This window comes from Adelges cooleyi, unplaced genomic scaffold (genome assembly GCF_023614345.1).
Source record: "Adelges cooleyi isolate 19-005CV unplaced genomic scaffold, UGA_ACOO_1.1 ACOO_flye_CR_arks_rails_tigmint_CR_PRNA_9, whole genome shotgun sequence".
NCBI lineage: Eukaryota > Metazoa > Arthropoda > Insecta > Hemiptera > Adelgidae > Adelges > Adelges cooleyi.
In genome coordinates, this window is record NW_026096579.1 from 3684668 (window position 1) to 3706667 (window position 22000).

Here is a 22000-nt window from a genome sequence, read left to right on the forward strand (position 1 = left end):
TAATTTTGAGAAATAACCTAGTAAAAAAATCGAATATTGCAGCTTTTTCCCCGAACCGTGTACAATTATGCACGACGGTGCATAATTTTAAACTCATATTAATAGTAGCAAATCATGGTTCATACATGTTGGTCGCATACATTCCTAAATTCACTATGCGAACCACTTTTTGCTGCTGTTATCATATCACAATATTATGCACGTTAAGGAAAATTCCTCTAGACGACGTTCGTTTTTAATAACTACTATGTCAGATCAAAGTCTAGACTAGATACCTAATTAAGTTTTATTGACTGAGCGCTCTCATTATAATTAATGTTATAATTAACATCACTCGTGTAACACTCTCGAATCTCGAAAATGCGAACAGACACAAACTTACATTATATATAGGTAGTGCGTTATTACACGCTTCACGCTTTTACCGAAATACAATGTTTTACTTCAAAGCCAATATTCAAGTTAAAGATGAGAATTCGAAAAAAATGGATTTTCACAAAAAAAATATGCTATTTTAGCCATTTAAAAATTGTATAAATACTAAATAAGTATATAATATAAAACTGTGTATACATCGAAGTAATTTTTGTTTTTTAATGTAAAAAAACAAAAACAAATACAAAAAGATATGTTTTCATCAAAAACTTTTTACTTGGGTACACAACTTAATACTGTATTGATATTAAGTATTAATACGATTAGAAGACTAAAATAGTGTTACGTTAAGTTACTCCACTATTTCGAGTATATCAGTATTGCATTACCTATAATTTTCATTTAATGTTATTCAATTTCAAACGATAATACTAATTAGTAATTCACAAGAACATCGAAATAATCTTGTTAATGTTAGATAACAACATCTTAGCTAACATCCGGCTAAACCGAACACAAAACACCATAACAAGACCAAACGACCGTGAACTTTTAGGTCACGAATTCCGATTCGTGAAAACGTACACAGCCAGAAACATGTACACGTACACTGTACTTGCCTCTTATGACGGCAGACATAGAATCCGTTTTACCAGAACGACACCCTGTAAGTGTAATATAAATAAATCACACAAACAGTGGCGTATTTACGGGAGGGTTGAGTACCAAAAAGTTAAACACAAAAATAAAAGTAATTATAAAGTTTGATACAGAAACACAAGTGTTTATTTGTTACTTACTGTATTTCTGTTATAATTCGGGTTTCCATAGATTTTTTGATAATAAAAATAAATGTTAAAAACACAATTGGGGTGTAATACATAAGCATGTAACACCGGAGAAACCAAAGGATTTGTTAAACATTAATCATCCGCCGTAACATCCTTTAAAGGATGTTTATGTACACGTGCATAGCTAATTGAAATTAATTAACTATCCGTATTGATTAACAACGCGAGCTAAATTCTATCCGAGTGCTTAATGCGAACTGCGCTCTCATTAGTATAGTAAATGTTTTCTTTTTTTAAATAATTAATTTGACAAAATTAAAATGGACATTCATGCTGTTTAAATCAAACAAGTGTCATTATATGTTTTGTGTTTTATAAGTTTACGCGTTAAAATAATAACAAGATGGTATCGCGTTACTTAACAGTATACGATTATGTTAGACAGACGATTTCTTTAAAACCCAATAATATTATACTTATCGCCAACGCTAACTTCCGTCAAACAAACACCATGTTGAAATATATTAACTCATTTATGTTATTTCATTTGTACAATTTCGGTGTTATCGCTGACTGTAGTATAGATCCTGTAGATTACCATAAATGCATTTATAATTATATAATGGTATGTTTTATGGACGTTTTGTGTCAGGAGTGACGTAAAAAAGTATTATGAATACCCGTGTCCATTAACGCCGTTCCTTATATTTATCTTTTTGATTGGAATAGCAAAACAATCTTTCTCTTGGTTTTTTTTTTAAGTCTCAAATATAATGTGAGGGTCATCAATGTTTCCGGTACTTTTGCAGTTCGATAAAATATGATCAAATCGAATAAAATACAGGCAGAATGTCCTATAATTTATGAGCTGAATGACTCAATATTTATCATTCGTATCATCGTATCAATGATCAAACACACCGCCGCCGGCCGTTTATGTCACGTTTTCGGTTTTCTACAACGGGTAAATTTTATTCCAATCATAATACTAATTAAACCACAACGTTTTGCTAAACACAGAAGGTTCTCGATGTGATTATAAAAAAAAGTTATCTATCGTTGTAGACTGTAGTACTATCATAATAGCATTGAGCTTAAAAATCTATAACATTGTGAATAATGTTTTGATGAATATTGTTGGAATAATTTAAATTAAAAACAACTAGTGTAAGATAAATACATAAAAAAAATTACAATAATATTGACTCGTTGTCAGAAAAAATACATAAGTCATCTGTCATATATTATATAATTTATCAATGTTATTTTGAACCAACCAACTGAATTTAGCCATTTAAAAGTGTCATGTTTAACGTTGATCAAGGTTGAAAAACTATTACGATTTATGAACAAATTTAATACTTGTTAATCATTTCATCTGTTTTGTAAAAAAATATATTTTCTTAACGCTGCATTTAAGCTGCAGTAATCACGCACATAATATATTATGCATTTATCTGATATCCGTATTTGTACATGGAGGTTATCTCTGCCTTTGGTGATTACACTAATTTGTACGTACAGCAATCGCATAGAGTACACCACGTTTACCAAGCCTAGGTTGTCCATTTTTAGCCTGAAATAAATTATATAAATAAAATCATAATCTACATCATAATGTAAATACCAAATTATAAATAAAGTTGTATCAAATTCCATGCTTGACAAGTAGTTCTTTATTTAATAAAATATTAATTCAGAATAACAATATAATTAATAAATCGAACCGTATTCAAAATTCAAATTTTACCTTATAAGCATAATAATTGAGTTGTAGGAAAGGGCTATCTTCAATATCGAGCGAGTGATGCGAGTCAGTAAAATGTAATTTGTTGAAAACTAATTAACAAAATATAGCGTTGTTGCATTAATAACACAACGGTACCTAATGACTCCAAAATATGGCATTTTGTTTATAACCTAAAGGGTAAATATTTTGTTTACGCCAAATTTATTTTGTAATACTGCTCATTTCCATGCTCGTTTATTTTATACAGTTTTTTAAACGATTATATATACATATAAAATATGTAGATGTAAAAGTTTGGACGGATAAATGTAATTATAAAAACAATACCAACTACCTTTTCTAACCTTTTTAAGGTTTATTACCAAGAATAATGCCTAAGAACGTATTTTTAAAACAATATTATCGAAAATATATTGAACACATTCACAACAAACACCAACGTAAGGTATCTTTCGCGTTGTTATGGAATAATGGCAGACGGAGAATCCACTGATACGGCACCTACATATATATTATATAATATTATTATTATGCTATACGTTGTATATTTAAGTCTCCAGAGGATAACTTACCAAACTGCTGTCTTTTATTTCCGCACCTTACGCGCTGATCATGGGTATCTTATACAGCAAGGTTTAAGAAAAGAGAGCTTTTTTTTATACGTGTCACTTTCATATAAAAATTCAGGGAACACTATACACACCAGTGGAAACAAAATAAAAGACAATATCATTAGAGCGGAACCAGATACATACATACATATAAATGTTTCGAAATAGTAACGAAGAAAACAGCATCACCAGCGGAAACGTATATAAAACTCAGAAAAGAAATAGGATCGAAGTACAAGACTGGATGATTTTGTTTTTGAAAAATATCGAATTTTATTACTTGTTGTGTAGTGTATCGATATCAGGACTGTTACAACAATGAATACAATCCTTAGGTTTATCAAGATTTCTATAAATAAAAAAAGGATGCATCCTGCATACGACACATGAAGTTGAAGTGAACTCAATTTCACTATATACGTTCTTCCGAGAACCTTTTTATACGTCGAATAACGCCGAGTTCCATTTTATTTAAGTTATAGTAATACATTACTATGGAATAGCCATAAACGCTAAAAACTCTTTCTAACTGATATATATATCAGATACTACTGTATTTAATATAGATTCTGTACAGTTAGTGTATACGTAATAATTGTTACTCATGCTTTAAACATGATTAATTGAACTAAGTCATTTCAATAACACAGTATAGTCCCGTGACATTCAATGTAAGTGAACATGAAATCTGAATTTAAAGGTTTTACTTTATCATTGGCAGAGAGTAATTTTTGGAAAATGTAATCTCTTCAGATTGTCTTAGCGAGAAAATGGGTTATTAAAAATGCTTTATTGTAGTTGAATAATTGGACTTTTAACGGGAATTTTATTTTGCAATAGGTACACTGTACCTAATATATAAGACAGAATGGTAAAATAACATTTTGGTTATATTATAGACAACTAACTAATTAATTTGAAAACTTCAAAATTAAACACTAAACTTGCCGAGTTAACAAGGCCCGTTTTTATTACATAAAACAAAAACGGAATACATGCCGTGTAAGTAAACAACGGATTTCTAAGTATACAATAAAATGATACAATTTTGTAATTTTTTTTTACAAGCCACCCACCCACTTCGACCTCGAGAGTACTTCTTTCTTATGTTATTATCCGAGCCGCTGGTGCATGCGACTTATTTTTATGTAAAAATAACCACATGTGACGTCGTTAGTACCAAACATTATTTATGCGATAGCGTCTGTCCCTTTTTTTGTCTGATGCCTCTTATTCTGACGTTTTATTTTTAAATTTCTAAACACCGCCAGATCAAAATACAAAGCCATAAAGTGTTCACGACACTTTTTAACAGTGTTAGAATAGATATCCATTGATTATTATTGTACAAGGAACACAATGCCAGTTAACATATTATGTGATTGCATAAATTTACACAACGAATAATTTCGATGGCTATAAGACACTATAAAATCAATATTTTAGCTATATATTAACTGTTATTTTATATAAATTATTAATAAACTTTTATTTATTCGGTGTTTAAAGTTTACAACCAAGATCAACAAAGTTCTTCTGTATTTATTTGCTATATATATACAGAAGATCTTTGTTGATTTTGGTTGTAAACTTTAAACACCGAATAAATAAGTTTATTTTTAATCGAAGTTTTCGATGAAGGAGTCGGTTTTCGAAAAAACCACTTTTAGCAAAAACAACTTTAAGTATTTTAAAAAGCTGTATTCTACGACAAAAACGAAAAGTGTATCAAAACTAAAAAAACATAATGCTTATGTTTTTGTTATTAGGTCAAATTTAAAAAGAATAACCTAATTTTATAATCATCATCGTATGATTATTAAATATCTAAAATACAGCGCTAAAATAATTATATTATGTTAGTAGACGTAATATTCTAAAGAAAATATATATTGATAATATAAAATCTTAAGTTAATTTGTAAACCCTACACGGTACGAAAAAGTACTAACAGAGTATTATACATATTTTATATTTAACGTTTATTAACCAAAAAACGTAAAATAAAGTATAATTATTTGGGCTTTCGAAAACCATACGTGGTGAAAAAAAGAGATACATAACATATGTATGAAACGTATGCCATAATATTTGCGGTTATTGATCAATTAATAAGTTTAGTATAAATTTTACACAGGGAGGGAGCGTCGATTTACCGCTCAGGGTTCTTTTTTTTCTTCTTCTTTTCTTTGGCATCATTCATTATTCATGTGTTAAACCGAGACGGGATATGTAGAAAGGGAAGCGAACGGATGTGGAAACAACCAAAAGAGATCTCACGACGATATTTTACGGCTCACGCAGCGGCAGCAAACTGCAGCAGCAGCCTTCGGTCGACCTGGAGCTCGGGGCATTTACATAAAACACAACTTTTCAATGCAAAACACCAGCATGGGGTCATCCGAGTTGCCCGTGCAATAACCATAGCACGCGTTTACAGGTGATTTTCCAATTAAAATGTATTTCCGCGGTAGAGCCTTTAACGAAAAACAAACACAATACTAATTGAATTTCCTCGCAGCGAGCGAGCTCACTACGGTTAAAATTGGTTTTCGCCGAATTTTTTTTTAAACAAAATCTTTGTGACGACGTTTTAACATTGCCTTGGACACAAAAGACCTTATTACGAAAGGATTATATTACTTATAATTATAATTCGTTGCACAGACAACCTTGGGTAACAACAATAACAATAACGCCAACAACAGAGCCGCAGTCTAGTCGACAATGTTTTTAAGACGACCGAGGGATTTAATGTCCTGTTCGAATGATAAACAAACAACAACACCACATTATGTAGGACGCGATTTACAACGGTTTTCTTCGAACCATATGTTATCGTTGATGATCTGGCAAGTTTACACAGGCCCCGGACAATGATAAAAATTAACACGGGGAAGATAGTTATCACAAAATAACGCGGGCGGCCATCTTCTCAAGGCTACACCACTATTATGTTATATCTATACATAACACATATATTAATATACTAAATAGGTCTTTACAAAATGGTCGTAATTTTTTTGTTTACATTGGAAGTGACCCTTCTGCCTTTATCTATTTAGTGGTTTACAATGAATCATTCACGATGGTTTACAAAATTCGTCGAATTAAAAGTTTTGTCGTGTCGTACACACTGTACTATTATCTACATAATACTTAGTACTATTATGTATAATAACTAGCAAGTGGGGGAAAAAAAGTAGTCCAAACAGTTCCAAAACTGCATCCTTTCATTATATTTTAGATATAGAATAATTTGTGTTTACCGCTGATGTCCTTAGAGTTAACTCTTATCCGGAAATAATCATTCAACGGTAATAATTGGCAATTACAGTTTTATATATTTATAAAATTAAAAGTATAAAAACCCTATTGGAATTGAATCCAATTGCAATTGCAGTACACCATATGTTTAATTAACGTTTAATTTAAAAAAAAAAACCTACTTAACAACCACTTTTATTCCTCATTAAGCGTTTAATTAGATACAAACATGCGAGCGAAACCTATTGGTGTAATAGCATTTAAAAACCAAACATTGTAGTTCGTGTAAGTGGTTAAAATAAAACTTACATATACCGAAAGACTTAAGAAACTCATAACTTCCGTAAACAAATCCAAAATTCAAAACCCAACCCATCACTTCTTATTACTACATTATGGGTCATGTAAATGAAAACCGTCAACAATTTTCAACAACAATCTAGCAATGAAGTTATTAATCAAGTACATCAGTCGTGTCGAATTAACTCATCAACATACTGATTCCCAATAAAATATGATGCCGCAGTATTCTCTCGTTTACACGTATCACGGACTTAGGAGCTTTATACTTCATTGAGGTTGAAAGTTAATCAAAATATTAAGCGTCAAACATGTAACATACAAATTTACAAGTATAACACTACACATATATTTATTATGGGAAAATTATAGATTAAAAAACAACCCAAATGAAGAATACCTGTTTAATTTTTAAATTATAATTAATTAGTACATTTTGTAGGTTGGAACCAAAAATGGGCAATCTCATTTTTTGTAACTTTTAGCTTTTAAGTTTCCATTTCCATTTTTTTTTTTAATTTTTACTAATTTTTTAATTTTTTTGTGGTAGGAGAGAGAGAGAGAAGAGCTTATTTTTACACAAATATTATTTATGAAATTTTAATCTACATGCTTTGTGAACATACTCATTTTCGCCAAACATTGACATTGACCCTTTTGGACCCGAAAACATAAATAATCGTAATAGCTACTGAAAAATTGTTATTTCATACGTCTAACAATACACTTCTAATTATAGTAAAGTGCTAAACGTGCCGATAAATAACGTTGACGTGGAACACTGTAAGGACAAAGGCAAATTAGAAGCAGTCAATTCCATAGAAGAAATATATTATTATTATAAATAATGGGTTATTGATATGGAGTAGGTATAATATATTTTTCGCACAATTAATGACCTAATTGTATTGTTAATGTTTAAATTGTGCTATTGACCACCATAGTCCGTACATGCCGTTGTTAGCTTCAGGCGCATTAAATATTATACTGACTGTGAAGTACTAATACATTGTTTAATATTTTATCTATTCCTTCCACTACAGTTTATTCAGATTTCAAAGTAATAATATGTTAAGTTAGAATTATTAGATATTATAATCATTTTTACGCGAATTATTTTATACATAAAAATAACACATCATTATAATATTCAGATCACATTTAATAATGTAGTTTTGGCTAACTTGTGGTAAATATATCAGCATTCTTACTATTTTTAATCATTGCAACCACATCAAAAAACGTCTTTTTTGTTTGTTTTTAATAGAGCCAACGCTTCAGAAAAAAACATTAAAAATTAAAATAAACTATCATCCTAACAATCTACTCGTTATATTTTAATATAATATGTATGCCGTGGAAATCTATACCTCTTCGGTAAGACAAATTAAATATATAGTTGTATTATTCTCTACTGTAGGAAATAAGGTTCAGTTTTATGTTAATTTTAACATACTAACAATTTAAAACTTCAAAATAGTTTATTTAAAAAAAAACTAAAACTTATATTATAATTTATTTACAAGTTTCAGAGTATTGCAAAGTTGTATTTTTACATCATTGTAATATTCAGAAGATGCAGATTAAATTTTAGGTATTTATTTTTTATTTTGCATCTATTTTTTACAATTCAATTTATATTCACATCTTAATGTGAAGAGGTAACATCTAATCAACACATTTTTTGTTACGGTGAAATACATACATATTGTTTTTATCAATTATAAGTAATCACTCAAAAGTATTTGTCTGAGTTGTTGCAGTGGCTCATATCGTGTTCGCGCCAGCCAGTCTAAGACATACAACATGTGTTATTGATTAAATAACACCCTATACGAGTAAACGGCTTAGGGTTGTAATCTATTTTTATGCCAGACCAAATGGGCCGATAACACTTAAAATGAAATGCTCAAAATATAATACGAACGTACGTGTCCTTATGAATTATTTCTACGGATGTGCGGGTCTATTGTTTAATCTAATATCATTATGACTGTACTCACAGTTATCGGCAGTTATCAGCAGAGTTCTTATGTCCTGAAAGCAAAAACAATCAACATTAATTATACATTATTATAATATACCATAATACAATTCCCGCTATTGAAAAGGCTGTTGCTTTGTAAAACCATATATATATATACACCGGTAAACATCAACATCCGAGACTGGGTGTAGCTCGTATTCACTTTTGACTCGGCACGTGTGTTTTTTTATTTATTTATTTTTTTTAGTGCAATTCATATTCTTTCATGCGGCTTATTGCCGTCCTACGATGGCGTAGGCGGTCATAACAAAATCAACGGATATTCGACTGCACGACAAACCGGACACTCGGGTTTCCTACGGGCTCGACTCTGCCCAGTCATCAGTACCTAATTACATAAACGACGGGAGCGAAGCTCGGTCGGTCACGTAAAGGCACGAGAAAATCTATACAATAAATTTAATCAATTCACAAGCAAATACCGTGGAATTAACTAATTGAAGACTTAAAAACATCCAATGTGGCTGCCGCGCCGGTCCGCAGTGGAATACCAATCGAAAAGGTCGTTACGTTAATTAAAAAACTGTTGTTTTTGTTTTACAGGAATTGAATAGTTCCGCTTACAGGCCATACCAGGGTAAAATTATAGCAACTCTGTTATATTATTGAAGTAAGCGTTCAGTCTGTGTAGATTGAAAACTGACTCAATTATCCAAGTATGGAATGTCATTTTTTTTTATTTATTTCAAACACGTAACGGGTCTCGATGATAGTTTAGAAACGGTGAGAAAATATAAATGTCGAGAAACATTATCTACTAACTATGATTAATACTATGAAGTATAATAGATCTACGACGAGATATAAGAATATTTATTAATTGTGATCTCATTTTAGCTTCGATGCAAAGCGAGAAGGTATTGGTTTTACTCTGATGTGGGCTTTTTTTTTCGCTGTATACACTGTAACTTTTTTAATACTAGACCAATTCCTTCGAATAGCAACTCTATAAATCACAAATTTTGTCTAGTTTGTACTTGGGGGGGGGGGGGGTAAAAGTTAAAAAAGTTTAAGTCTTCACAGACGAAAGTTGAAAAAACAAAAAAAAAACCGTACGAGTTTTTAAGTTAGAAATTTTACTGGCTATAGTATCGAGAAAAAGAGTCGGATCGAGTTGAAATGTATAAGAAATATTTATTTGGTATGCCCGCGCACGTCAGTTTTGTCAAATTAAAAATATACCCATTTCCCGCCCCCCTAGGGGGGGTACAAGTTTTTTTGTTTTTCGGGGTTTTTAGCCGTAATTTTAAAACTTTTGGGTTGAAAATTTGCCAGTAGTTGGAACTCATATGTATCCATAACATATTAAGCGGGTGAAAAATTCGGCACTACAGTTTTTTTTTAATTGCCGGAAAACCGTGTTTTCGCACATTGCGTATATTTTAACAAAAACACCTAAAATCTTTAAAAAAAATGTATCAAATCATTAAAACAATTTTATGTATATCTATGCAGAAGATACTATTAAGTTTTGTGCCCAATTACCACTTTTGACTTTAAGTTTACACAAATTCAACTTTTTTTTTTTTTACTTAAATTCTTTCCGGATGATTGAAATTGAGAACTGATATTAAATTCGTAATCACCGACCCAAAAAAAACAGTACAGTGGGGTCGGGGCATAGTGGAGACGGGGAAGTCACAGGTTTACAGGAACTTTTAAATCTGAAAGTGATAAAATCACTTTCGAAAAAAACGCTTCGATGCAAATCGATAGTTAGTATTTTCAAGCCAGTACAGTCCAAACCAAGCACAGTATAAACCAGCAAAGTTAGAAAGTATTAAATTGACGTTCTGTATTTACAAATAAGCATCAAAGCGTTTATTTGAAAGTGATTTTATACAAGAGGACTAGTACAGTAGAGTATAGGTATAATGGAATCAAAGCAACGAGGGGACGGAGAGGTCACAGGTCTAGAGGAATTATTATAAAAAAAGTGATAAAATTGAATATGCTCTTTAGTCTATTTTTTTACAACACAATATTTGTAAAACTGTTTAAATATGTACACAAATTTTGTACAACAATATTATGCATTTAATTTGCAATGTACACTGTTCAGTAACGTTTCAACTTACTTGGAATTTATTATACCGTTGAGATTTACATGATCTCTTGTCGTGGTTTCCACAGCCTTCTGTGGAATATTTTGCTTAGATCTTTCAACGAAATTAAGCGCATTTCCAAAAAAATTTATTTATTGTCATCAAACGATTTTTGTATAGCATCGATTTTTTTCATACAGATCTCTAAAATCTATTTGTTGCGCAAGTAATCTAAAAACAGACAATTTACTCTATAGTTATAAAAAGTACCAATTTGTGATTTTCTTTTAATGATGTTTGGCTAATGCCTAACCAGTATGCGTGGATAATTAAGCCCAAAGTTAGTTTTTGAGAGTCTTGATATGTTTTTGACAAATCTTGATACTGTTGGTAGGATTCTAGGTAATTTTCTAGTTGTAATATTGTGTCGTTGGTATTTTGTCTTTGTGAAACCAGCCTTTGAATCATAATTTTCACTTATTTTTACATCTATAGTGTTTAACCAATATTCAAGTACAGTCGTAGGTTCAGGGCCGTATTTAGGAATTTGTCACCCTGGGGCAACAAAAAAAACGCCTTATTATAATATAATACAAATTTAATGCAATATAATAAAATTTAGCCGCCCTCTAATAATCAGCGCCCGGGCCAACAGCCCCCTGTTGTCCCCTCCTAAATACGGCCCTGCGTAGCTTCGTCGTTTTCTTTCCATATGGTAAGCTATCTTGTCTGTAAGGATTTAATGTGTGCTATAAACTTTTTTCATTTTCGTATTTGGACGTACATGGGATTATATTTAATTTGAAAAACTAGTTAAATGTATACGGTTCTTTTTTAGTTTCATAAGATATCCTCTTTAATTTTTACTTCTGACTGAAAAAACTTGTATGATGTTACTGTGGCATCAAATTGTCGTTAAGGTAAATATTGATTATGATTAATCATTTTGTGTGATTTTGATTTTTATCTAATATTTGACGTCAGTATAATTCTATAACTTTTCAGTACAATGTTAAAATATGTGAACTGGAAGATGGTGGCTGGAGGAGCGGCGGTGTTTGGAGCCGGCGCAATAGGCGGGTGGTATTACCACCGATGGTATTCGGTAAGTACAAATTAAACAGCATCTGACACCGGCTTTATACAATTTTGATCTATTAAAAATTTGTCTCTGTCTCTGAAAGTTGCGATTTTCTCAAAACGAATGCCGCTTAAAAATTCGAAATTAATGGAGGGTGGCAAATTATGCAAGCTGTCCCGACCCGGCGTTTCCCGGGTATATATGTATTAGACATGGTCATGTAGTAGACAAACAATCAGCTGTATCCCTGTGGTATGAAAAATGGCACCGTAGATAGATCTACGGTGTAATTTTTCATAACTATTGATACTATCGATAATCATATTAAATAAAAAAAAATTGGGGTGGACCACCCTTATCACTTAGGGGTATGAAAAATAGTTAACGTCCTATTGTCAGATCTACTGAATATACACACAAAAATTCATAAGAATCGGTCAAGCCGTTTCGGAGAAGTTTTGTTACAAACACTGTGACACGAGAATTTTTTATATTATATAGATTGTTACTAATGACCCAAAGAATTATAAACCGATGTCATTATTATCAGTGGTATATAAATTGTTTGAAAGAGTACTGTTAACAAGAGTTCAAAACACAAACCGAAGAGAATCTACCGAAGGAACAAGCAGGTTTCAGATCAGGAAAAAGTTGTTGTGAGCAAGTTTTGTCACGCATGTAGAAAACGGATTTCAGAAGAAAATAAAATCAGAGGCGGGTTTCCTCGACCTAACGAAAACTGAACTTAGAGGCTCAGGGAGTTAATATACAATGAGAAGGCTCTCCGAAATACCTGGAATTAAAGTTAGACAGGACTTTGACCTTCAAACAACATTTAGAAGGAGTAAAAAACAAAATAAAAACAAGAAGCAATACAATCAGTAAGCTAGCCGGAACAAGCTGGTAGTGTAGGGCAAATGACTTTCGCACTATTTGGTCTATCGACAGCACAACAGATAATCCGGAGGATTTGTGGAAGAAAATTTGGAGAGATGAAAATGTGGTTAATGGCCTCATCGTCAATGATCCGAATCAGAGAGGCCCAGGATTTGAACTCGTGTTGTGGACCGCTCAAAACCGGATCAGAACAGAACAGGGAAATTGTAATTTCGTTTACAATAATTGGAAAATTGTAGATACACCACTCTGCGAGTGTGGACAGGTACAAAACATCAAACACGTTGCAGAGGTATGCCCCCTAACAGTGAGGCCCAAGATTGGCTAAGTAGCCTGGAAGCTCACCTTTAGAGCTAGATACGTGTGTTGCAGGCACTTTTTTCTATTTATATTTCTATTTAATAATTTATAATTTTATATATGTTAATTTCAGTTATTTATCTTTTTTATTTTTTTTTTAGCAATTAAGATTTGATTTGATTTGATGATGATTTATTTATTATTTCCAAACAGAACATACATAGTTTACAATACATGAGTAATAAAGGAAAAAGTTTGTCTCCAAAAGCCTGATGCTTGTGGAGGAGACAAGAGTTCATATCTCATGTCTTAAATTTATACATTTTTCTGTTTTCAATATTTAGATAATTTACAAATGAAAAATAACAGTATAATATACCAATATTATAAGAACAAATAAAAAACAAAAAGAAGTAGATTGTAATAGTTAGTAAGTAAGTTAGCGTGTAAGCATACATTTTCAAAATGTTGACACTCGTAATTTATAGATGACATATTTTTTATATAACTTAACCCTTCACTGCATAATTTTTTTTTTTAACCATATGCGATAAATGTACTTAATACTACTTAAGAAAATAAAAATAAATTTGTTTTGAGTTTTGGTTTCATGGAAAACACGTGTGGGAAAATTCCAGAAGTAATTGATAAGTTAAATTTATGTTCCAAAGAGTTATTATGTGGTCAATAATTTGTTAGGCCATTATCATAAAATGAAATGCTTCCCTTACGATTCGCAGACGAATATGTTTGGTTATTAAAAATATATCACGTGGTGTTGCGGAAAAGTACGCAAGCTGTTAACATATAATATGTAATACCTATGTGTTTTTGTGACAGTTTTTTTCGATTTATTTGCCAAAGTAATATACTACCCCCACTCCCATTCCAACTCCTACCCCTAACTCCAAATCCATTCACACCCCCAACCCTAGCCCATCCCTCATCATTTATCTCTAATCTCTTATCGGTTATGTGCCAGAAATAAGACAAGAAAAAATGTAAGTATAATAATGTTTTTTTTTCCAAAACAGTCGGCAGTGACATCGACCTCCGCACCTGCCCCTCAACCGGCTAACAGTACGGCCACGTATTCCGGAACTTCTCAACCGGATAAGACTACGGCAACGGATTCTGGAACCGCCCCTCAACTGGATAAGACTACGGCCACGGATTCTGGGACCGCCCCTCAACCAGCCATTAGTACGGTAATGCATTCTGGGACCGCCCCTCAACCGTATAAGACTACGGCAATGGATTCTGGGACCGCCCCTCAACCGGATAAGACTACGGCAACGGATTCTGGGACCGCCCCTCAACCGGATAAGACTACGGCAACGGATTCTGGGACCTCCCCTCAACCGGCTAAGAGTACGGCCACGTATTCCGGGACTTCTCAACCGGATAAGACTACGGCAACGGAATCAGGAACCGCCCCTCAACCGGCTAAGAGTACGGCTACGTATTCCGGGACTGCTCAACCGGATAAGACTACAGCAACGGATTCTGGGACCGCCCCTCAACCGGCTAAGAGTACGGCCACGGATTCTGGGACCGCCCCTCAACCAGCTAAGAGTACAGCCACGTATTCCGGGACTGCTCAACCGGATAAGACTACGGCAACGGATTCTGGGACCGCCCCTAAACCGGATAAGTCTACGGCCACGGATTCTGGGACCACCCTTCAACCGGCTAAGAGTACGGCCACGTATTCCGGGACTTCTCAACCGGATGAGACTACGGCAACGGATTCTGGAACCGCCCCTAAACCGGCTAAGAGTACGGCCACGTATTCCGGGACTTCTCAACCGGATAAGACTCCGGCAATGCATTCTAGGACCGCCCCTCAACCGGATAAGACTACGGCAACGGATTCTGGGACCGCCCCTCAACCGGCTAAGAGTACGGCCACGTATTCCGGGACTTCTCAACCGGATGAGACTACGGCAACGGATTCTGGAACCGCCCCTAAACCGGCTAAGAGTACGGCCACGTATTCCGGGACTTCTCAACCGGATAAGACTCCGGCAATGCATTCTAGGACCGCCCCTCAACCGGATAAGACTACGGCAACGGATTCTGGGACCGCCCCTCAACCGGCTAAGAGTACGGCCACGTATTCCGGGACTTCTCAACCGGATGAGACTACGGCAACGGATTCTGGAACCGCCCCTAAACCGGCTAAGAGTACGGCCACGTATTCCGGGACTTCTCAACCGGATAAGACTCCGGCAATGCATTCTAGGACCGCCCCTCAACCGGATAAGACTACGGCAACGGATTCTGGGACCGCCCCTCAACCGGCTAAGAGTACGGCCACGTATTCCGGGACTTCTCAACCGGATGAGACTACGGCAACGGATTCTGGAACCGCCCCTAAACCGGCTAAGAGTACGGCCACGTATTTCGGGACTTCTCAACCGGATAAGACTCCGGCAATGCATTCTAGGACCGCCCCTCAACCGGATAAGACTACGGCAACGGATTCTGGGACCGCCCCTCAACCGGCTAAGAGTACGGCCACGTATTCGGGACTTCTCAACCGGATGAGACTACGGCAACGGATTCTGGAACCGCCCCTCAACCGGCTAAGAGTACGGCCACGTATTCCGGAACTTCTCAACCGGATAAGACTACGGCAACGGATTCTGGAACCGCCCCTCAACCGGCTAAGAGTACGGCCACGTATTCCGGGACTTCTCAACCGGATGAGACTACGGCAACGGATTCTGGAACCGCCCCTAAACCGGCTAAGAGTACGGCCACGTATTTCGGGACTTCTCAACCGGATAAGACTCCGGCAATGCATTCTAGGACCGCCCCTCAACCGGATAAGACTACGGCAACGGATTCTGGGACCGCCCCTCAACCGGCTAAGAGTACGGCCACGTATTCCGGGACTTCTCAACCGGATGAGACTACGGCAACGGATTCTGGAACCGCCCCTAAACCGGCTAAGAGTACGGCCACGTATTTCGGGACTTCTCAACCGGATAAGACTACGGCAATGCATTCTAGGACCGCCCCTCAACCGGATAAGACTACGGCAACGGATTCTGGGACCGCCCCTCAACCGGCTAAGAGTACGGCCACGTATTCCGGGACTTCCCAACCGGATAAGACTACGGCAACGGATTCTGGAACCGCCCTCAACCGGCTAAGAGTACGGCAACGCATTCTAGGACCGACCCTCAACCGGATAAGACTACGGCAACGGATTCTGGGACCGCCCCTCAACCGGCTAAGAGTACGGCCACGTATTCGGGACATCTCAACCGGATAAGACTACGGCAACGGATTCTGGAACCGCCCCTCAACCGGCTAAGAGTACGGCCACGTATTCCGGAACTTCTCAACCGGATAAGACTACGGCAACGGATTCTGGAACCGCCCCTCAACCGGCCATGAGTGCAGATTGGAATGTAATTACTGTAGAAAATGTTCACATGTTTGTCCCAAACATTTACGATCGAGGGCAAACATTGAATTTTATTGTTGAGCAAATCGAGAAATGTAATCCGGAAACCCGGCGGAACGGAAAAAAATACGGACTTATTTGTGCATTGAATCGTAGAGAAATAAAGCGCCTAATACGTGCCGTGGGATACCGCCTAAAAAAAAAAAATGAAACTTCGAGAAGAGAAGGGGAGGCAGAAGATGATGAAGAATCATGATGTAAATTTAATATCATTTATATAGAAGATTATCAAAATTTTGTGCAGCCTGACATAAATTAATAAGTAATATGCTAATATAATATTCACCTAGTGCATCAATAAAATCCTGGTGATTAACAAGAACTACTCTTCTTCGTTTATTGATCAGGTTCTGTTTTCCATTTACTCGCCATTCGACAGATAGTAAATCAGATATTTGTTGACCAAAATATGCAATTAATATGCATATAAAAAATTTATCTTAATAATGTTATTTTTATTTCGCTGTTATGTGTTTATTAAGGGTCCGAAACTCACATTTAAGAGCAACTATAGCTACTATATAATTATATAGTATTTTTAATAGTAAGGAGTTAAAAAAAAAAAATCACAAAAGCAAAATTCATCATTATTAGCTGTGTTCTTTATATTTATGTGGGTTGAAAACCTTTTATGGAGATTTTAAAAATTGTGTTTTTTTAATAATAGTATAGGAGCAGTATCATAAAGTAAAATGTTCACGAGATTTGATCCAGTCATAAAATAAAGAATTATCATTCATGACTTTTAATTATTATTAAAATACAGGGTGATTTTTTTATAACGAGCCACTCAATATCTCATATCTCATAGGGTTTAATAAGAAATTACAATATATTTTTTTTCATATTGTTTTTTTACAATGTGATCTCAATTTTTCACATTTTTTTTTGTTTTTACCCCTCTCCCAACTTATTTTTTTTGATAGCAACTTTTGAAACTTAAATGGTAACGTATATATTTTATCCAAGAGGCCTAGTACAGTAGAATCTTTATTCTAATATATTTTCCATTATGCCTATGCATAATGGAATCAAAGCAACGAGGCGACGGAGTGGTCACAGGTCTACAGAAATTATTACAAATAAAAGTGATAAAATTAAATAAAATAACTTTCAAATAAACGCTTTGATGCTTCTATTTTGTAATTTTATCGGTCATATAAAACGACACAAGTCACAAATTTGAAATATTACACTAGCCACAAGAAACTTCATAAATATATTTTGCAGTGATTCAAATTTCTTGTACTCAACATTTGTATTAAATATGAGTCTGACAAATTGAGTTTTCACACAGAATACGTAGCTAAGTATATGATTATTACATTTGATAAAAAGACAGTTTTGAAAAATCGGTGACCTAAGTCGTTTTTGAAATGGCCGATTCAATTTAATACTTTCTAACTTTGCTAGCTTACACTGTGCTTGGTTTAGATTGTACTGCCTTGAAAATACTAACTACCGATTTGCATCGAAGCGTTTTTTCGAAAGTGATTTTATCACTTTCAGATTTAAAAATTCCTATAAACCTGTGACCTCCCCGTCCCCACTATGCTCCGTCCCCACTATGCCCCGACCCCACTGTACTGGTTTTTTTTAAAATCTATACTCCACAAAATTGACTTCAAAATGAAAACGTTAGGCAAAAATATCGTTTTTAAACTTAAAAAATTATGATGTTCTATAAACCCTAAAACCAATTACACTAAGCAAATAGATAATATTAATTTTTTTAAGTACAAAAACCCTTAGGTAGACAATGAAAAAACATAGACATTTTAACAAAACATTTCACTTATTACTCTGGTAAAACTAGTAAAATATTTGCAGGTCAGCTGACCTGTTACAATTATTTGACGAAGTATGGTTAAAAATATACACCTAATAAAATAAAACCCTAAACCTTAACCATTAAACAAATTGGTTTTTTCGGAAGCAAATAGGACCTCGTCCAGTTTACACCCTATGTAGACTGAAATAACAAAACGTACGATTATATACTTATCGTTGTTGGAAAACAGCAAAAAGAAAACACCAAACAAAATAACTCGGAATAAAAGCCGACTTAAAATGAAAAATACAACGTATAAATTACTTAATATTTTTTTAAAAGAAAAAAAAACATTTCCAATTTTTTCACATTCAATTAAGTAATCTAACATTTAACAACAGGGTTTCTTACATTTTTTAATAAATCTGAGTCGCTATATTTTTAAAATGATGGAAATGTATTGCCTGCGTGGATATTAAATATTACTATTCTTTATATCAGTTCTTATATTTGTTTTATACGCATAAACCATCCCTATGTATAATATAAATATAATGATTGTATATTATTTTTAAAAAATGCCAGACCAAAATAAAAAAAAAACTGCATAATACTTGAGGGTTCTTATTATCTAAAATTATTTCTGGGACTTTATCAGTAGGTACTTTTTCGACTTATTATTTTGGCACAAAATCAAATTAAATATTTTTTCAATACATTCTGCTGTTGCATTCTTACTATTTTTATATTTGATTTTTAATTTATGGGTTTTAACTTGAAAGAAAGCGCACTAATCATTCAGCAATAACACTACCACATTAATTTTATAAGTCAAAATAATATTTATTGTATTAGTTGTACTTGAAAAAAAATCCGAATATTTTAGTATATTAATACACATTAGGTCAATACACTCGTATTGGTGGAATCATATACAAATTAACGCTCGACAACAAAATAACAGAATCGTTGACAAAAATTGATACATTCAAACTTAACGGGACTGTTGGAGAAAAAACATTATAGAAGCACTCACGTATCATTGAAGTTAAATCAACTTATTAGGGTTATACGAAAATGTTTTTAAAAGCTCAAGAGATAAAAAAAATATAATTATTAAATTGTATTTATACCCTATAAACAACAACAAAAATATTAACTACCTACTAGTGCTAGTAAAATAATTATTGTCCGTTAAAACATTAAACATATTCTTGTTTCTAAAACAAATTGAAAGTACTATTTTACGAGATCATTTTAGAATACATTTTCAAAACGAATTATGATATATTTAATGAACCAGTTTAAGAAAGGACATCCTTATATATTTTGTACCACGCTAAAGCTGCAAGAATAAAGTCATACAATAATTATATAATAAAAATGTACCTAGTTCTTAAAGGTTTCGCGATTAAATTTTTCTTTATTTTAATTTTAAATGCACAAAAGGGAAAACGTGGGATTATTCTACCTACCTACCCTATCCGGCCGAACCGTCCAACCCTGACCATTCCAGCGGATATGAAAACTCCACTGAAAAATATATAATACACGGGTATTCTGATCGAGAATACTAAGGTTTTTTTTTTTATAGCCTGATCGTTTCGGTTGAAATGACATTTCAAGTACCGTCCAATAGTGTTTCGTCGATGAGTTTTATTGCCCATATTATACTCAATTTTAATACGGTATAGCAATGCGCTATAAAACAACTTAAACAGACTTAGGCAGTAGTTTTCAATTGTTTTAATCCCCGAACAATATCGAGGTACAATAATTTCCTAGCTAGAATAGTTTCACAGCATACATTTAAAAAACCATAAAACGCCACAGACATTCTATAATATGTTCTATATTCTAAAGGAATATTTGATTATTAATATGCGATACGTTGCAGCTAAAAAATAACAAATTAATATTAAAATATTATTGTATTTAATTAATGTATGTATTTTGTGCCACAAAGCACTCAAAATACCACCAGAGTGCTCTAATTAGCTAATCAACAAAAAAATTAATATCGGAAAATTAAATTAAGATTTCATCACACATTGTTTTGTTAAACCCTAAAAAAAAAATGTTTTAAAATATTTCGCTGATTACACGATTCAAGCAAAAAATAATAAGGTAAACTAAACAAAAAAATATTAAAAATCGATTTCTATAATAATCTTTTTTATTTTAAATAGAAATAAAAATTGAGTAATTCTAACTAATAATTCTTAATTATGTAAAATTACTGAACAGGAATTATTAAAAAAACTATAAGTGCTGGGACCTTCACATTTGTCTAGGTTTTTGACATAAATTACCATTCAACGCAAAAATTACATTGAAATTCTTGAATTATATTGAAACAGACAAAAATATTATTCTTAATCCCAATTCATCGGGTTTTTTTTTCATTCTCCAAATTAATTATTTTCATTAGTTATCAAGTGCCTGTGTCTGGTACGATCGGTCACCAGACGTCGTCAACGGCCGCTATGTGGGAACCTGGCGCCCAGTGCTCACCAAGGGCCAATTTATTAATTTCAATTTAGGTCTATTATAGCTACAACCGCACATCGGACGTTGTTGTTATTATTCCCTATTGCAGTGTGTGTGACGAAACGTGAAACCAAGACTGAAGCTATCACGATCCCGAGGTCAGGAATTTAACTCATGAACAAATTCGGTTAGTAAAACGCTGACATTTTGCGCGTCACTAAGTAATTCGATTACTGAAAAAAGTGTAAGCTATAATCGTATTTCCTTTTTAATATTATTCAAGTATTCGAAAGTTTCTTAACTATGTTAAAGCAGCGAATGCAACAATTTATGCAACAGATTACCAACTTTTGTGTATATTTACATACAAAAGAACATAAGGTGACAAAATCAATTTGTTTGTAGTTTATAACTTTGTTCATTGTTGATGCGGTACAAAGACCTACCAAGCAACACGCATAACTATTAATTCCAACCTTTACATTTAAAACACATGGAATACGCGTTTACTGTTAAAACTTTTATTAATACCATAAAACAATTATTCAGAAATAATTTTAAACTTGCCGATTTAGCATTGTAAATTGTATAATATTTGTATTATAAATACATGTAATGTTCACCCCGTCTGACGTAACTACATAAATACGTACATACTACTTAGATATTTACAAATATATTAGATATACACATATAATTATTGTTTAGCGTAACCGGCTATTAATTGGTCAACTGCAATGACAAAATAAAAAAACAAAAATTACCTAAATTAACTGCAGAATTTGCTTAGACATATA

General features: G+C 33.6%; 2 protein-coding genes across 5 annotated transcripts in view; one reads left to right on the plus strand and one right to left on the minus strand.

Moving 5' to 3' along the window:
• Nucleotides 1-22000, minus strand: part of LOC126846979 (fat-like cadherin-related tumor suppressor homolog) — a 157289-nt gene that overhangs the window by 125224 nt on the left and 10065 nt on the right. For all 4 annotated transcript variants that reach the window (XM_050586897.1, XM_050586899.1, XM_050586898.1 and 1 more), the window contains exon 2: nt 9098-9131. The gene's annotated coding sequence lies outside the window, so the exon portion shown is untranslated. The remainder of the gene's footprint in view (nt 1-9097; nt 9132-22000) is intronic.
• On the plus strand, nt 12220-17138 carry LOC126846173 (uncharacterized). Its single transcript, XM_050585396.1, has 4 exons — nt 12220-12291; nt 14499-15855; nt 15978-16627; nt 16749-17138. The coding sequence occupies exons 1-4, from the start codon at nt 12220-12222 to the stop codon at nt 17136-17138; spliced, it is 2469 nt and encodes an 822-aa protein (XP_050441353.1).